Source organism: Mus musculus, chromosome 5 (assembly GCF_000001635.26).
Source record: "Mus musculus strain C57BL/6J chromosome 5, GRCm38.p6 C57BL/6J".
Lineage (NCBI taxonomy): Eukaryota > Metazoa > Chordata > Mammalia > Rodentia > Muridae > Mus > Mus musculus.
The window spans coordinates 144,209,804-144,224,330 of record NC_000071.6 but is presented as its reverse complement, the minus strand read 5'-3'; the positions used below and the strand labels follow the sequence as shown (position 1 = coordinate 144,224,330).

The 14,527-nt window shown below is 51.8% G+C and overlaps 1 protein-coding gene across 4 annotated transcripts in view; it reads left to right on the top strand.

Annotated features, from left to right (window-relative positions):
* The first annotated feature begins 715 nt into the window (after positions 1–715).
* The window catches only part of Tecpr1 (tectonin beta-propeller repeat containing 1), a 29,174-nt gene continuing 15,362 nt past the window's right edge, over positions 716–14,527 (top strand). For 2 of the 4 annotated variants that reach the window (NM_001356993.1, NM_001356992.1), the window contains exons 1-10: positions 716–836; positions 5,583–5,817; positions 6,923–7,105; positions 7,306–7,428; positions 7,953–8,078; positions 9,912–10,086; positions 10,175–10,275; positions 11,657–11,758; positions 12,343–12,926; positions 13,966–14,471. In NM_001356993.1, coding sequence (NP_001343922.1) covers positions 14,357–14,471 — 115 coding nt within the window. In that variant the 5' untranslated portion in view covers positions 716–836; positions 5,583–5,817; positions 6,923–7,105; ... (5 more) ...; positions 12,343–12,926; positions 13,966–14,356. The remainder of the gene's footprint in view (positions 837–5,582; positions 5,818–6,922; positions 7,106–7,305; positions 7,429–7,952; positions 8,079–9,911; positions 10,087–10,174; positions 10,276–11,656; positions 11,759–12,342; positions 12,927–13,965; positions 14,472–14,527) is intronic. The other 2 variants (NM_027410.2, XM_006504864.4) reach the window with 2 other exon arrangements.

Here is a 14,527-nt window from a genome sequence, read left to right as displayed (position 1 = left end):
AAAACCAACTTTAGAAAGCTGTCCTCTGATCTCTGCACCTAGCGCATTGCGCACGTGCACACAGGAACACACATACAAATAAATATTTTTTTAAAAACTAAAAAGTTAATAAGAGGCTAGAGAGATGGCTCAGCAGTTAAGAGCACTAACCCGGGGACCCGGTGTCAATACCCAGCATCCACATGGGAGCTCACAACTGTGACTCCAGTACCAGGGGATCTGACAACGTCACACGGACATGAATGCAGGCAAAAGAAGGCAAACTGCACAAGGCACATAAGAATAAATAAATCTTTAAACAAGAAATGAAGAATTAGAAATGACGACTATCCTTTCTTATGAAGGCTGGAAAACAGACTCCTGTGTCAACTAAAGAAATCCAACCCTGAAAAAACCTGACTCCGCTTCGGGAGCGGTGCAGGCCGGTGTAGACGAGAAGTGCTTCAGGCAAGAAGGAGGGACGTGCCGGAGAAGGTTGGAGCGCAGGAAGCAGGCATGTGAGGACGCGCTGGGACCCGCGGAGTCCTGAGAGGGGACGTAGCAACCCGCTCCTTTCCTCCCGACTAGCACAGAGCGCCGCTGGCTAGCGGGACCCGGCGCGACCTCGAGAGTGCGCACGCGCGCCACCCCGAGCCGGAGAAATTGCGGCTGAGCGCAGCAGCCAATCGTGAGCTTCCAGGCAGTTGCGTCACTCCGAATCTGGCCGATCAACGCTGAGTTGATTATTGCTTCCGGCCCGCCCTCTAGCCTGAGGCCGGGGGAGGGCCGGACTGTAGCTAAAACCGAGGAGTACAGAAGCCTCCGCTGGGAACCCGCCCCACCGGGCGTGGGCACAGGTAAGTGCGGCGCGATGTCCCCGTAACATCGGTGACAAGGGCCGTGGAGACTCCGATCGATGTTATTTGGGTGGCACAGAGCAGAGGTGCTCCCAGTTTTCCGATCCCTCTCCTCCATTGGCTGCGTTAACTGGGACGATCGAGGGAGGGAGAGGGGACTGTACTTGTGTTCTCTGCTGCACACCTACAGGGCACCACCCCTACCCCTGCTTTGGAACCCCTAAATGTCTGCTCGTGAACCCGCTTCATAGCATGACCCCCATTGCAGCCTTTGCAGCCTTAGGACTGCAGAGATTTGAAGACGCCGATCGCCGAGCCTGCATGATTTTAGAGAAATGGAACATCCAGGAGCCTGTCTGTAGCCTTTCTTCTCCCTTGACGTTGGGAGCAAATCTGCTTGCTTTAGGATTAGTGTAGGCAGATGGTCACAGCCCTACAGCTCCGACATATGCTCCTGGTGACAGTGCAGGGGACCCACCTGTCGCCCAAGTGCAGGAACTGGGATCAAAGCCAGGTCGCTTCCTGCCGGCTGGGGCTGGGCCCGACTCTATTTACTCTCCAGGAAGGGCCCCCACTCCCATACAAGCTCTGATATTTCCTGTCTTCTTTTTTAACCCTAACATCACCTTGGAGTGGTCCCTGCGCTTGGCAGCCAGGAAACAACTTTAATAGCCAGTGCACATCAGACAGGAGTGAGGGTGTAATAGAAAAACCAGAAGAAGTCTTGCAGCCTGAAGACAGATTCCGCAGAAGTAAACGTTTTGTGGCTTCTGTGTGCTGTGTTGTGGCCTCAAGAGCATCTACTGCCCACTGCTTGCTCTGCTTTTTGTTTGTTTGTTTGTTTGTTTGTTTGTTTTTATGTATATGAGTACACTGTAGCTGTACAGATGGTTGTGAGCCACCATGTGGTTGCTGGGATTTTGAATTCAGGACCTTCGGAAGAGCAGTCAGTGCTCTTAACCACTGAGCCATTTCTCCAGCCCTGTTTTCTTGTTGTTGCTGTTGTTTTTGTTTTTAATTTCTTTGTGTGTGCAGATGCACAAGCGGCTGTGGAAGTCAGAGGTCAACCTGCACCATCCACTTTGTTTTTTTAAAGCTGGGATTTCTCACTAGCCCGGGGCCCACTAATTAGGCTAGGCTAACCAACCAGGAAACCCCAGGGATCCATCCACCTCTTCAGCTCTAGGGTTATAAGCAAGTGCCATTGTGGCTCACTTACAAGTATTTTTACAGTTTAGTGTGTGTGTTTTGCGTGTGTGCGCACACGCATGCGTGCGTGGCTCATGGGTGGAGATAAGAAGACAGCTTGCTGGAATGTGTGCTCTCCTTCCATCAGGTGGATCCCAGGGACCGAACTTAGGTTGATCAGCTCCGCAGCCACTATCTTCACCCGATCAGCCATGTAGCTGACCATGCCCCCATACTCACTTAAAAAGAAAAACAACAACAAAAAACATGGGTTAAACTTGGGTCCTCCTTCTTACAATGCAAGCACTTTACCAACTGAGCCATCTTCCCATACCTCTTTGTGGGTTTTTGTTTTTGTTTTGAGAGAAGGGCTGACTACGTAGGCCAGTCTGGCCTGGACTTGGAGCAACCCTGCTTTGACCTTACAGGTGCTGAGATTACAGGCACAGGCCCCTACATCAGGCTATTTTTTGGTCTCTGAAAGGATCTGTGAATAAACTGACCCAGAACAGCAGGTGGCTTTTGTGGTGGTGAGCCTTTTGAACCCAATGACGGAAGGGCCACGTTACATTTGTTTTCAGAGGTTCATGGTAAAGCAGAGATTGCTTCTATGGGATATGTTCTCTCTCTCTCCCTTCGCTTCTGCGAAACAAAGATATCTCAGATTCCCTGAATCACAAGATCCACACACCCAATTTCAAGAGTCCTGTGACCCAGTAACCCAAGTCAGGTTGCATGGTGATCTCACAGGAAGTGGTGTGTGACATCCTGTGGAGGCAGAAAGGAGCTGTGGTTAAATGCCAAGATGTTTACCCTGGGTGGCCTTTAGGTCACATGTGCCTGATGCCCGAGTCCCCACTTGGAAGGGAGTTTATAAACACACCCCATAAACCCCCCTTTCTCTCTAGCGTTCCTTCCACTAACTGCCCAGAAGGCTCAATTATGTCTGAAAGAAAATTACTGCTTAGTCATTTATTGGAAGGAAAGTGTTTCAAATCCATCTTTACCTCTTGAGCTCAACCTTCAGGCACAGCTTGACTTAATTGATTGTTTTTACCTTGAACTGTGTCTTGGCTTTGGAAGAGACATTGCGATGGAATCTTACTATGTAGCCTCCACTGGCCTTCAATCCCTCCTATTTTTGCACCGGTCATGCTGGAACTACAGGCGCGTGATGAATGAAAATAAGAAATAGAAGGAAAAAATCTGACCTGTCCTAGGTATGGTGGAGGAGGTTTATTATGGGTATGTGAGAGAACATAGCTAGAGACATCTGGGAGACTCCAGAGTGGACAAGACCCTGAGCCATGAGGGGAAAGGAGAGAGGAAATGGGAACTGGGTTTAGCAGCCAGGAGGGCCCAAAGTTACAAAGAGGGCAGGCGGGCAAGCAAAATGGTTGGACTATATAGGAAAGTTTAGGGTAGAGGGTGGGATATGCCAGCCAGGAGGGTCTTGTAATACGGAGGGACTGAGGCATGCTGGGAGAACCTGGCAGCCAGTGTTGCTTTGATATCTTAAATAGGCACCTCAGCCATTTGTTTCAGGTTTAAAGCCTGATGTTGTTTGTTTGTTTGTTTGTTTGTTTTTTCAAGACGGGGTTTCTTTGTGTAGCCCTGGCTGTCCTAGAACTCACTCAGTAGACCAGGCTGGCCTCGAGCTCAGATATCTGCCTGCCTTCTGCCTCCCGAGTGCTGAGATTAAAAGGCACACACCACCACCCGGCTTATTTTCTTGTTAAAAAATTACTTTTTAAAATGTATTTATAGTTTGTGTTTGTGTGTGCACATACTAGTAGTCAGAGGACAACTTGGTAGAGTTGGTTCTCCGCTTCTACCGTATGTGGTTTTTGAAGGTTGAACTCAAGTAAGTCTCCCTCCTTGTGTGGCAACTGGCCTTTACCTACTAAGCAATGTTACCCACCTCTGGCTTGACTTTTCTCCTCCAGAGATAGGAGCCTGGTGAGACAGCAGACAACCTGTAATCCCAGCACCAGGGAGGCTAATGCAGAAAGACTGTGGGGTCCAGGCCAGCCTAGACTCTATAGTGAGACCTTGACTCAAACATATAGATAGATAATGAGATGAGTAATTAAAGGTTATGTTCCCAGGGATTAGGTGACATCAGGGGCAGTCCCAGAGACCATGCCAGGTGCCAGACAGTGTTTAGTAAGTTCTGGGTCTGTGTTGCCTCACTCAGGTCACTATTCCTTTCCCATTGGCAGAGAGGATGGCTGCCTTTGGCGAGGTTAGAAGCACCGCCTGGAAGCCCATCGCTCGGGAGGTAGAGTTAGGAGTTCAAGGTCATCCTTTGCCACACAGTGATTCTGAGGCCACCTTGAGCTACGTGGGACCCTGTCTCAGAATAAGACCCCCCCCAAAAAAAAAAAAACCCAAACCAATAAAGAAAAGAAGAAATGGAGGTCTGGCAGCTCTGATACTGTGAATGCTAATACTCTTAGTCACTGTGAATGGAGTAGAGGGGTCTCCAGGCCTGGCCCAGAGGAAGCAAGTGTCACTGGAGCCCAACTAAGGACTCTAGACAGAGAGACTTTTCAGATGATCCCAGAAAGGCAGTATCCTGATTCCTTACTCCTTCCCCAAAATGTATGTGTGTGCATGTGTGTGTGCTAACGAGAAAGAGAGAGGCCCCGTAGCTGAAGAGGTCATTGGTTCTGAGGGAACACCCGACTCACCCCATCCCCCACTAAAGTCACACCACACTGGTGGCCAGTCTCCCTTCTGGAGTCTCTCTCTTCTTCAGGTCCCGGATGTTTCCTGACACTTGGCCTTGCCCGCCCCAGCTTCCTCTGCAGTCTGAGCTCTCCTTTGTGTGACTCCCTGGGTTCCGGGGGAACAAATCGGCTGGTTCTGCCTGAGGCAGTTGGCCCTATTTTCAGCTCTGTTCCATCTCCAGTCCTCCTCACACTGTCAGTGCCTTCTGGAGCGCCCCCGTGCCTACAGCAGACGGCAAAAGGAGAGCTCCCTGGCACGGCCTCGGGGTCCCCAAAGAATCTTACCTATTTTCCCAGAGGCTCCAATTCTCAGGCTAGACTCTAGACAAATTCTCATGTAGCCTAGGTGGGCCTTCAACTCTACCTCCTGAGTGCTGAGTTTCAGGCGTGAGCCACACCACACCTAGTCTGTAGGATGCTGGGGATCGAACCCAGCACTCTTGTATGCTAGGCTGTGCCACATAAACTTGAGTGTGGTAGCACACATCCATAACATCCATCCCCGCTCTTGGGAAGTGAGGGCAGGAGGGTCAGAAATCAAGATTATCCTAGCTACATAGAAAATTTGAGACCAGCCTGGGGTACATGAGACCTTGTCTCAAATTAAAACAGCATCCCCATAATGAGAGTGAAGAAGAGGCAAAAAAAAAAGAAGCTTACCCTGGAAAACACACATTGCTTCTGGTTGCTATGGTGACCGCTTGCTTAGGACCTCATTTTGTCCCGTGGTGTGTGGAGATCCCGTCCCCACACAGGGTTCTCACGATGTCCCTGGTCCAGGGGCCATGACATTGATACCTTCTCTTATCCCTTGACTTTGCCACAGCACTGCGGCCATGCCCACCTCCGTGCTGTGGGCGGTGGACCTCTTTGGGAGAGTGTATACCCTGTCCACGGCCGGTCAGTACTGGGAGCTTTGCAAGGATGTCCAATTGGAGTTCAAGAGGGTCAGTGCGGCCACCCAGTGCTGCTGGGGCATCGCCGGCGACAACCAGGTCTACTTGTATGTGTGCTCCAGTGATGTACCCATCCGCCATCGAGAGGAGGCCTATGAGAATCAGGTAGTGTTTTGTGTGTGTGTGTGTGTGTGTGTGTGTGTGTGTGTAATTGCCAAGGTGGTCAGCAGTATTAATTATAATGAGCTGAGGGGTGAATTAGGGTGCTGATCTCCCCTACATCCCATAATCCACTTCATCAGTTAAGATCTGAGTTGCCCTCGAAGTGCTAGCACATCCCTCTGTGGCAAGACCAGAGAGCCATGTGTTCAAGGCCGATTTGGACTGTGGGGGAGGGGAAGAAGAGACTGGGGATTTAGCTCAGTTGGTAGAGTGCTTGCCTAGTACTCGTGGTTCCTCCGTAATTTCCAGAACTATGTGGGATGAGTGAGCATAGTACTCCATACTTATCATCTCAGCACAGGGGACGACAGAGGCTAGATAATCAGAAGATCAAGGTCACCCACGTGGTAGGTTCAAGGCTAGCCTGAGCTACATTAACTCCGTCTTTTAAAAAAAAAATTCTAGCTGAGCGTTGGTGGCACACGCCTTTAATCCCAGCCCTCGGGAGGCAGAGGCAGGCGGATTTCTGAGTTCGAGGCCAGCCTGGTCTACAAAGTGAGTTCCAGGACAGCTAGGGCTACACAGAGCAACCCTGTCTTGAAAAACCAAAAAAAAAAAAAAAAAAAAAAATCTAAGGTTTTGGGCCTGGGGTATGGCTCAGTGGTAGAGTACCTGCCTGGCATGCATGAAGCTCTGGATTCAAACTTCAACACTGAAATCAATCCATCAATCAATCAATCAATCCAAGTTTTACAGTATCCAGGGTCTTTGCAGCTGGAGTCCTGGTTGTGTCTTTGACCTGGAAAGCTATCCAGGTGCACATGAGGGTTAGCTTTTGTGGCTCTCCGAAGCCCAGGATGGGTAGCACCTATCTGTGTCCTCTAAGCACCGTGGTGGTGGTGGTGGGTGGGTGGTTGGTCCATCCTGGGGGCCTTGTGGCTTTTCCTGGAGACTATCATCCTAGGCCCTGCATCCCACATTGGCCTCTCCTTGTCTGCCATCCCAGAGATGAGCTCGTGGAAGGCTGAGGCCTGGTGAGGTTTTGTCCTCCTGGGTCTGCTCCCATCTGGCTCACTCCTAACGCCATCTCTGTGTCCCCTGGCCTCAGCGTTGGAACCCCATGGGAGGCTTCTGTGAGAAGCTCCTGCCGAGCGACCGCTGGCCATGGAGTGACGTGAGTGGGCTCCAGCATCGGCCGCTGGATGGGGTAGCACTGCCTTCGCCACACTGGGAATGGGAGTCAGACTGGTACGTGGATGAGAATTTTGGAGGGGAGCCCACCGAGAAAGGGGTAGGTGAACTCAGTACCCTCCATGGCTGCCTGTCGGGCTCAGCTTGTACCCTCCCCGTTGGTGTCCAACCTCCGCCTGCTCCGGGATTGAATACCATACTTCCCACCTCCTCCCTCCCTCATTCTCCACCTTCCCAGCTCTTCAGAGTCTACCTCCTTTCCACCAAGACAAATGATGCTCCCACCTTTCACTATTTCAGGGGTGGACATACGCTATGGACTTTCCTGCCACCTACACTAGAGACAAGAAATGGAATTCATGTGTGCGAAGGAGGAAATGGATCCGGTATAGGCGATACAAATCCCGGGACTCCTGGGCCAAGGTCTTTGTGCCTAAATATGACGTGGGGGCGGAGCAGGGGGCCGGAGAAGGGGGTGGGGCATGGGGTGGGACGTGGGGGGGTCCTTGATAGGAGGCCCACAAGGATAGGCATCCTTATCGGCCAGGGCCAAAGGGTACACCATACCCACCCTGGGACCTTGCCTTTAACTTGTTTGCTGTCACAGAGCCTTGTAGCCAGCCCCACAAGTCCCCTCATTTGGGAGATGGCCACATAGGGACCAAAGTTAGCACAGAAGTTGTCCTTAGGCTTCCCCTCCTCTGCTTAGTATTGTCCCCATGACCCTACTCAAAAGCAGTGGCTCAGGCCGGGGTCTGATGAAGGGGACAGAACAGAGATACACAGGATAGAGATACACTGCAGTCTGTGGGTGCCTTCTTGAAGCCAGACAGCGTGGGCCTTGCTGAGTGTGGAAGGACTGGAGGAAAACCAGGCAGGGGAGGGAGAGTGGCGCAGTACGGGCCACCAGGTAGTGACAGTCATTGCTTGTCACTCCTTTGTTTCAGATCCCCTCAAAGGATGACCCCAAGGAACTCCCTGATCCCTTCAATGACCTGTCTGTTGGGGGGTGGGAGATCACAGAGGAACCAGTCGGCCGCCTGTCAGTGTGGGCTGTATCCCTGCAGGGAAAGGTAAGTCTATACCACTACCACTACCACCACCTCCTCCTCCTCTTCCTCCTCCACCACAACCACCACTTCCTCCTCCTTCTCCTCCTTCTTCTCCTCCTCCCCTCCTCCTCCACCACAACCACCACTTCCTCCTCCTCCTCCTCTTCCTCCTCCTCCTCCTCCATCACCACCAATTCCTCCTCCTTCACCACCACCATCTTGCCCAAGATTTTGTATGGTGAAGGAGCACAGGCTGGAATGGTGAAGGGGTTCTCCAAGGTGGAGGAAGAGAGCTAATTGCCTCCTGTCCCTGGAAACGGGACTTCCTGGGTGGGCAGAGAGATACCAGACTCTCCACAGTACCTGCCCTAGAAGCCTTGGGACCTGCCCGTCCTCCTAGGCCACTTCAGGCTCAGATGCTACCAATGTTGTCTCCTTGAACAGAGTCTGAGCCCCTTGCCAGCTCCTTCTTCCATTTCCTAGGAGCATTGTGGGTGTGCCGGTGGATGGATGGCTGACGTGTGGATAGACTGATGGTGTGTGTCTAGATGGTGGTGGTGGGTATATGAATGATGGATGGATGGGTGGGTGGGTGGGTGGGTGAATGGATGAATGGATGAGTGGGTGGTAGGTATGTAAATGGGTAAATGATGGATAGATACATATTTAGGGAGAAATCTTTTTCTAGAGAATTTGTTTAAAAACTAGCCAAGCTTAGGTGGCAACCGGAACAAAGATGGTCCCAAGTGTAGGGAGGGGTCTGATGCCTTCCGCGTGGTTTTAGCTCTTATTTTATGATTGATTGTTCAGTAATTCCTGCATTAACCAAATCTCCACTGACTTTGGAACAATCTAAGTGGATTATTTTAGCGGGCTTCCCTTTGGCTGGGGTCATGCTGGCTCAGGTGTGGGTTAACCACAGTCACTTCCTCTCAGCCTTGCTGGACTGTGGTGGACGGGATCTTAGCAGGGTGAAGGCAGCCCAGATGATGAGAGAGGGGAGGGGCCGCGGAGCTGCATTTGTGCTCCCTGAGCTGCGAGCCAGCATCACCCAGTACCACTGTTGGGATCCAGAAGAGCTGCCCCAGGCCCCCGTGCTCCAGAAAGGAAAGGTTTATCCCCGAAGCTGCCCGGTTGGTAGGCAGGGCCCATCACAAGGGTAGGTTGGCAAGACCCGAGACGTCCAGGTCTGTAGTTTGAAGATGGCTCACTGGAACCGTCCTTCCCTAACCGCCTCTACCTGAAATGCATAGGTATGTGCTGTCAATCCCAGCTGCGAAACCCATTCTGTAGGCTGTTTGTGTGCACGATCAGGCACAGACACGAACATGAACACACACGCACCAACACACATGCACACACACACACAGACTACCTTGAGATTCCATCTCACCAGAGTCAGAATGGCTGTCATCAGGAAGAAAATGGACAACAAACGGCAAAGATGTGGGGAAAGAGATTCTGTTGTTAAAGTGAAACTATTCAGGTTACAGAGCAAAAGAGTGGACATTTAGACATTGGGTTTTTCCCCACTTAAACCACCAAGACCCTGCCTTCCCTTGTTGACCCGTGTCCTGGCAGCACATTGCCACCAGGAGGCGCAGGTTTCATGGCCGGCCAGAGGGCTGCTGAGCACCTCATGCTGACACTGGAGTCTGCTCTTAGTTCTCACAGACAGATGAAGTGAATAGGTCTGTCTCCCTAGGGCGGCCAAAATCCAGGCATTTTCTCACCAAGATGTGAGTGCAAAGAGAGGTCTACACAGTGAAGACGTGGGAATGTGTCAGAGACGCCCATGTGTGAAAGAGAGTCAGATTTGCTGATGCGAATACCATGCTTTCTTCCCCCTTCTAGGTGTGGTACCGAGAGGATGTCAGCCACCCCAACCCAGAAGGCTCCTCCTGGTCTCTCGTGGAAACCCCAGGGGAGGTGGTCCAGATCAGCTGTGGGCCCCACGACCTTATATGGGCCACCCTCTGGGAGGGACAGGCTCTGGTCAGAGAAGGAGTCTGCAGGAACAACCCAAAAGGTAGCCAGCCCCATGATAGGAAGCGGGGTGCCTGCTCTCCAGAATCTTGGCTGATGGAGACCGCCTGGGTTTCTTTGGGGACTGGCAGGAAGTTACTGGTCCATGGTGGAGCCTCCTGGATCTGAAAACGGTATCATGCACGTCTCCGCGGGCGTCAGTGTGGTCTGGGCCATCACGAAGGACCGCAAAGTAAGCACTGGGGGCGGGAGCTGGGGTGGGTAGCGGGTACCGGTGAACACCAAGGGTGTCCTCGTGAGCGTCATCGAAACCCATTAGTCCTCTGAGTTATTATTTCTTTTTGAGATAGTATCCTAAGTTTAGTATGTGGCAGAGGCTGGCCTTAAACCTCTGACCCTCCCGCTCGGATTACACATGTGTGCCATCATGCCTGGTGGACAAAGTGTCGGGGACCCAATTTTGGGCTTCACGTATGCCAAGCGACTCCTCTACCAACTGAGCCGCATCCCCAGCCCTACTGAATCATCCCCTATCTCCAGGAGGTACCCCCACTCACACCCCTGGACCAAAATGCTCAACAGCCGTGTTTATTACTCCATAGGTCAGACATTTCAGATAACCAGAGGGCAGTATGCCAGGTCAGCGCTTCTCCCCTTTGTCATTTGTTTCTTATCAGAGGCAGGTTCAGTCAGGTGAAACAATTTTGTAAGCTTTTGTGAACTCTGTCTTTCCGTCGTCTCGCAGTCTGTTGAGGTACTGGAGAAAGAAAGCTAGCTAGGGCCTTGTGCATTGTGAGTTCATTCTTAGTACATGCAGGGTCCATCCTATCAACCCAGGACCTGAAAAGGGTTTTCTCAAATGAGCCAGTGAGATGATTCAGTGGGTAAAGTTGCCTGCCAGTGACGATCTGACAACCTGAGTTCTGTGCCTGGGATGCACATGAGGGTGGGAGAAAACCAACTCCCACAGGCTGCCTTCTGACTTCCTCATGCAAATTATGGCACATGGTCCCTTCTAACCCCCCCCAAAAACCCCAACAATATATAAGTAAAAATACAATGAAAAGGTCTTCCTCAGATTGGGAGATGGCTCAGTTAGTAAAATGCTTTGTCTTATAATGCTGAGGACCTGACTTCCGGCCCTGGGTGTGCTAGTGTGTGCTCGTAATCCCACTGGTGGGTGGTGTGGGGAGGGGAGCTGGGAACCCTCGGGTCTCTAGAGGTCACAGGCCAGCCATCCAAGCATGTTCTAGGCTAGTGAGAGACCCTAGAGACACACATACACACACAAACACACACACACATACACACACACACACACACACACACACATACACACACAAACACACACACACACACACACATACACACACACACACAAACACACACACACAAACACACACACACACATACACACACACACACACACACACACATACACACACATACACACACACACACACACAAACACACACACACACAAACACACACACAAACATACACACACACACACACACACACACTCACACACACTCGCGCGCGCGCACGCGCGCGCACCTGTACCTCTGTCTCCAAAACTCTCCAGGGACACCTGCTTCTTTCTGATCTTCCAGGTGTGGTTCCGGAGGGGTGTCAACTCTCACAACCCCTGTGGCACCAGCTGGATCGAGATGGTCGGAGAGATGACCATGGTGAACGTGGGGCTGAATGACCAGGTAGATGTGCACGTGGTTCATGGGACTCAAGATATAACTTGTCCACCCGCCGTGCCACTGTCTCTTCTTCCCTAGAAGGGCTTGCAGATGGGGACAGTGAGGACCCTGGGGGGTGCACGGGGGACTGGTATTCCAGAATCCAGGAGCCCCTACTTGGCTTGGTTACTTCATTAAGGACCTCCAAGGCTGTCTGCCGTGAGGAAGGGTGGGGTATGCATTCCAGACACAGGAAGTCAGCGTTGAAAATCGTAGGGTGGCTGGAGCGATAGATGGCTCAGGGCTTAAGAACACTGAAGTCACGAGCTCAATTCCCAGCAACCACATGGTGGCTCACAACCATCTGTAATTGGATCCAATGCCCTCTTCACATAAAATGAGTAAATCTTAAAAAAAAAAAAAAGAAAAGAAAGAGTTCAAAGTCATCCTAAGGTAGATTGTTGAGCCAGCCTGAGCTACGTGAGACCCTGCTTCTAACAAATGGAACAGAAAACCGTTGTGGGGCGGGAGGATCACTAAGTGACACAACTGGGCTACCTCCCTTTGACCGTGCTACCACGTTCTTCTCATGGATATCATCTGTACAGTTTGACAGTGTGGACTCTTTCTAAAACGTAAAGAAGTTTGGGTTTGGAGAGATGGCTCAGTGGTTAAGATCAATGGCTGCTCTTCTAGTGGACCCAAGTTCGAGTCCCAGCACCACGTTGCTCACCACTGTCTGTAACTCCAGCTCTAGGGGACCCAACTACCTCTTCTGACCTCTCTTGGTTGGGGGAGGGGAGCTGCCTTCTCCTGCCTTGGGTTTCTGCAGTCACCTGCCATCCCCAGTGGCTACCTTGGTCCTGACACACACCCTCAAGCATGCTCCCATGTCATGCTAAGGAGACTTCTGCCTGCATTTGCGTACCTGTCCTACCGCCCCGCTGAGCATCCTTGGACCCTCTACCCTTCTCCAGCACCTGTGGAAGGGGTAGGAGTCCAACTATGTGCCCAGCTGCCTCTAAGTAGCACCCTGTTTGTTCTAGGTCTGGGGTATCAGCTGTGAGGACCGAGCCGTATACTTCCGGCAGGGTGTGACTCCCAGCGAGCTCAGCGGGAAGACATGGAAGGCCATTGTCGTGGGCCGAGAAAGTGACCGGTCACACTCTGGCAGCTCGTCCAGTCTCCTCAGGTGACACAAGGCAGCAGGGCATGGAGGAGTTGGGTGGGACGGACTGTGTGGCCTCGTGGGATGTGTGCCAATGACCTGCAGAAAATTAGTCTTTTTCAGAGGGTTGTGGGTTCCAGACCAGGTTGGGCTGCACAGGGAGACTTTGTCCCCACAGAAGCTTCTGTAGCTAGGCGGTCTACAGACATTATTACCTCCGTCGAGAGCTGTGGTGAGAGCACTCTTACCAGAAGCAATTTGGAGGAGGAAAGGATTATTTCATCCTGAAGGCTGGAGTCCATCATTTAGGGAAGTCAAGACCGGAAATTGAAGGCAGGCCTGTTTGTTGGTCCATGTATTGAGGGTACTACCTCTGACCAAAGAAGTTCCAGCATGAAGTTCTGGGGTCCATCCTCAACTCCACATGACTGGCTATGGTGGTGCACACCTGGAACCCCAGCATTTGGAAGACAGAGGCAGGAGGGTCAGGAGTTTAAGGTCGTCTGTGGTTATATAATGAGCTTGAGACCCTGGGATACATGAGACACTGTCTCAAAAACAAACCAGAAAAGTGCTTCAGTTGAATGTAGTGATACATGCCTGCAGTCCTGGCACTTGGGATTGCTATAAATTCAAGGGTAGCCTGGGCTACAGGGTGAGTCCCAAGCAACAAAGAATATAGCCTGTGTTTGTACCGGAGGATGGCCTCAAACTCCCGCCTCTACCTCCTCCACACTGAGGTGACAGGCATGCACAGTCATTCCCAGTTTTATGGGGTGCTGAGACTCAAACTCGGGGCTTCATCCATTCGGGGCAACCACTTTACAATTGAGCTACATCCCCAGCCCATCTAAAAACAACAAATACACACACCTCTGCCCTTCGGTTTGGGATGTGAAGGGGTCTTTCAGCCCCCGAGAAGCAGAGCCCGTGTGTGTTGTACAGGTGCAATAATAGACTAGAGTTCAGTGAGCTTGTGACATGCCTGAGTTCACACAGTTAGTCACAGTGGCCAAACACATCTTCCACGAGTAAGTGAAAGTTTGTCTTATTTTGTCCCCAGTGCTGGCTGCTTCTTCGGCGACGAGGTGAGGGGCAGTGGTACAGAGTCGGCACCCAGTGATACCGATGCCTCCTTGGAAGTTGAGAGACAGGGCCCCGAACAGCCTCTCCCCAAAGAAGCTTTGGACAATTCCACAAACCTTAAAGGGAGCTTGTCCAAGGGCCACGAGACCAGCGGGAACACTGATCACTCCACGGAGAACGCCTGCCTGACTGAAGGCAAAGAAAAGGCTCCTGAGACCTCTCGTTCTGATGAATGCCGCGGCCCTGCCTCCACGCCAGCTGAGCTGCCCTGGACCAACATTGACCTAAAGGAGCCCAAGAAGGTGTCTAACCAGCCAGCTGCTGGCTTTCCCGAGACGGCGGGCCTCTCCTCCCTGGGGCTCTTCCCGATGGGCATGGAGGAGCCGTACGGGGCAGATGATCATCCTCTGTGGGCCTGGGTGTCTGGAGGCGCATGTGCAGTGGAGGCGGGCTCTACACTTAAGTGGTTCACCATCCAGTCAGGTAAGGGTGCTGGTGGATCGGAAGTGTCCCCGTGGCTGTCTGGGTGCGTGGTGGAT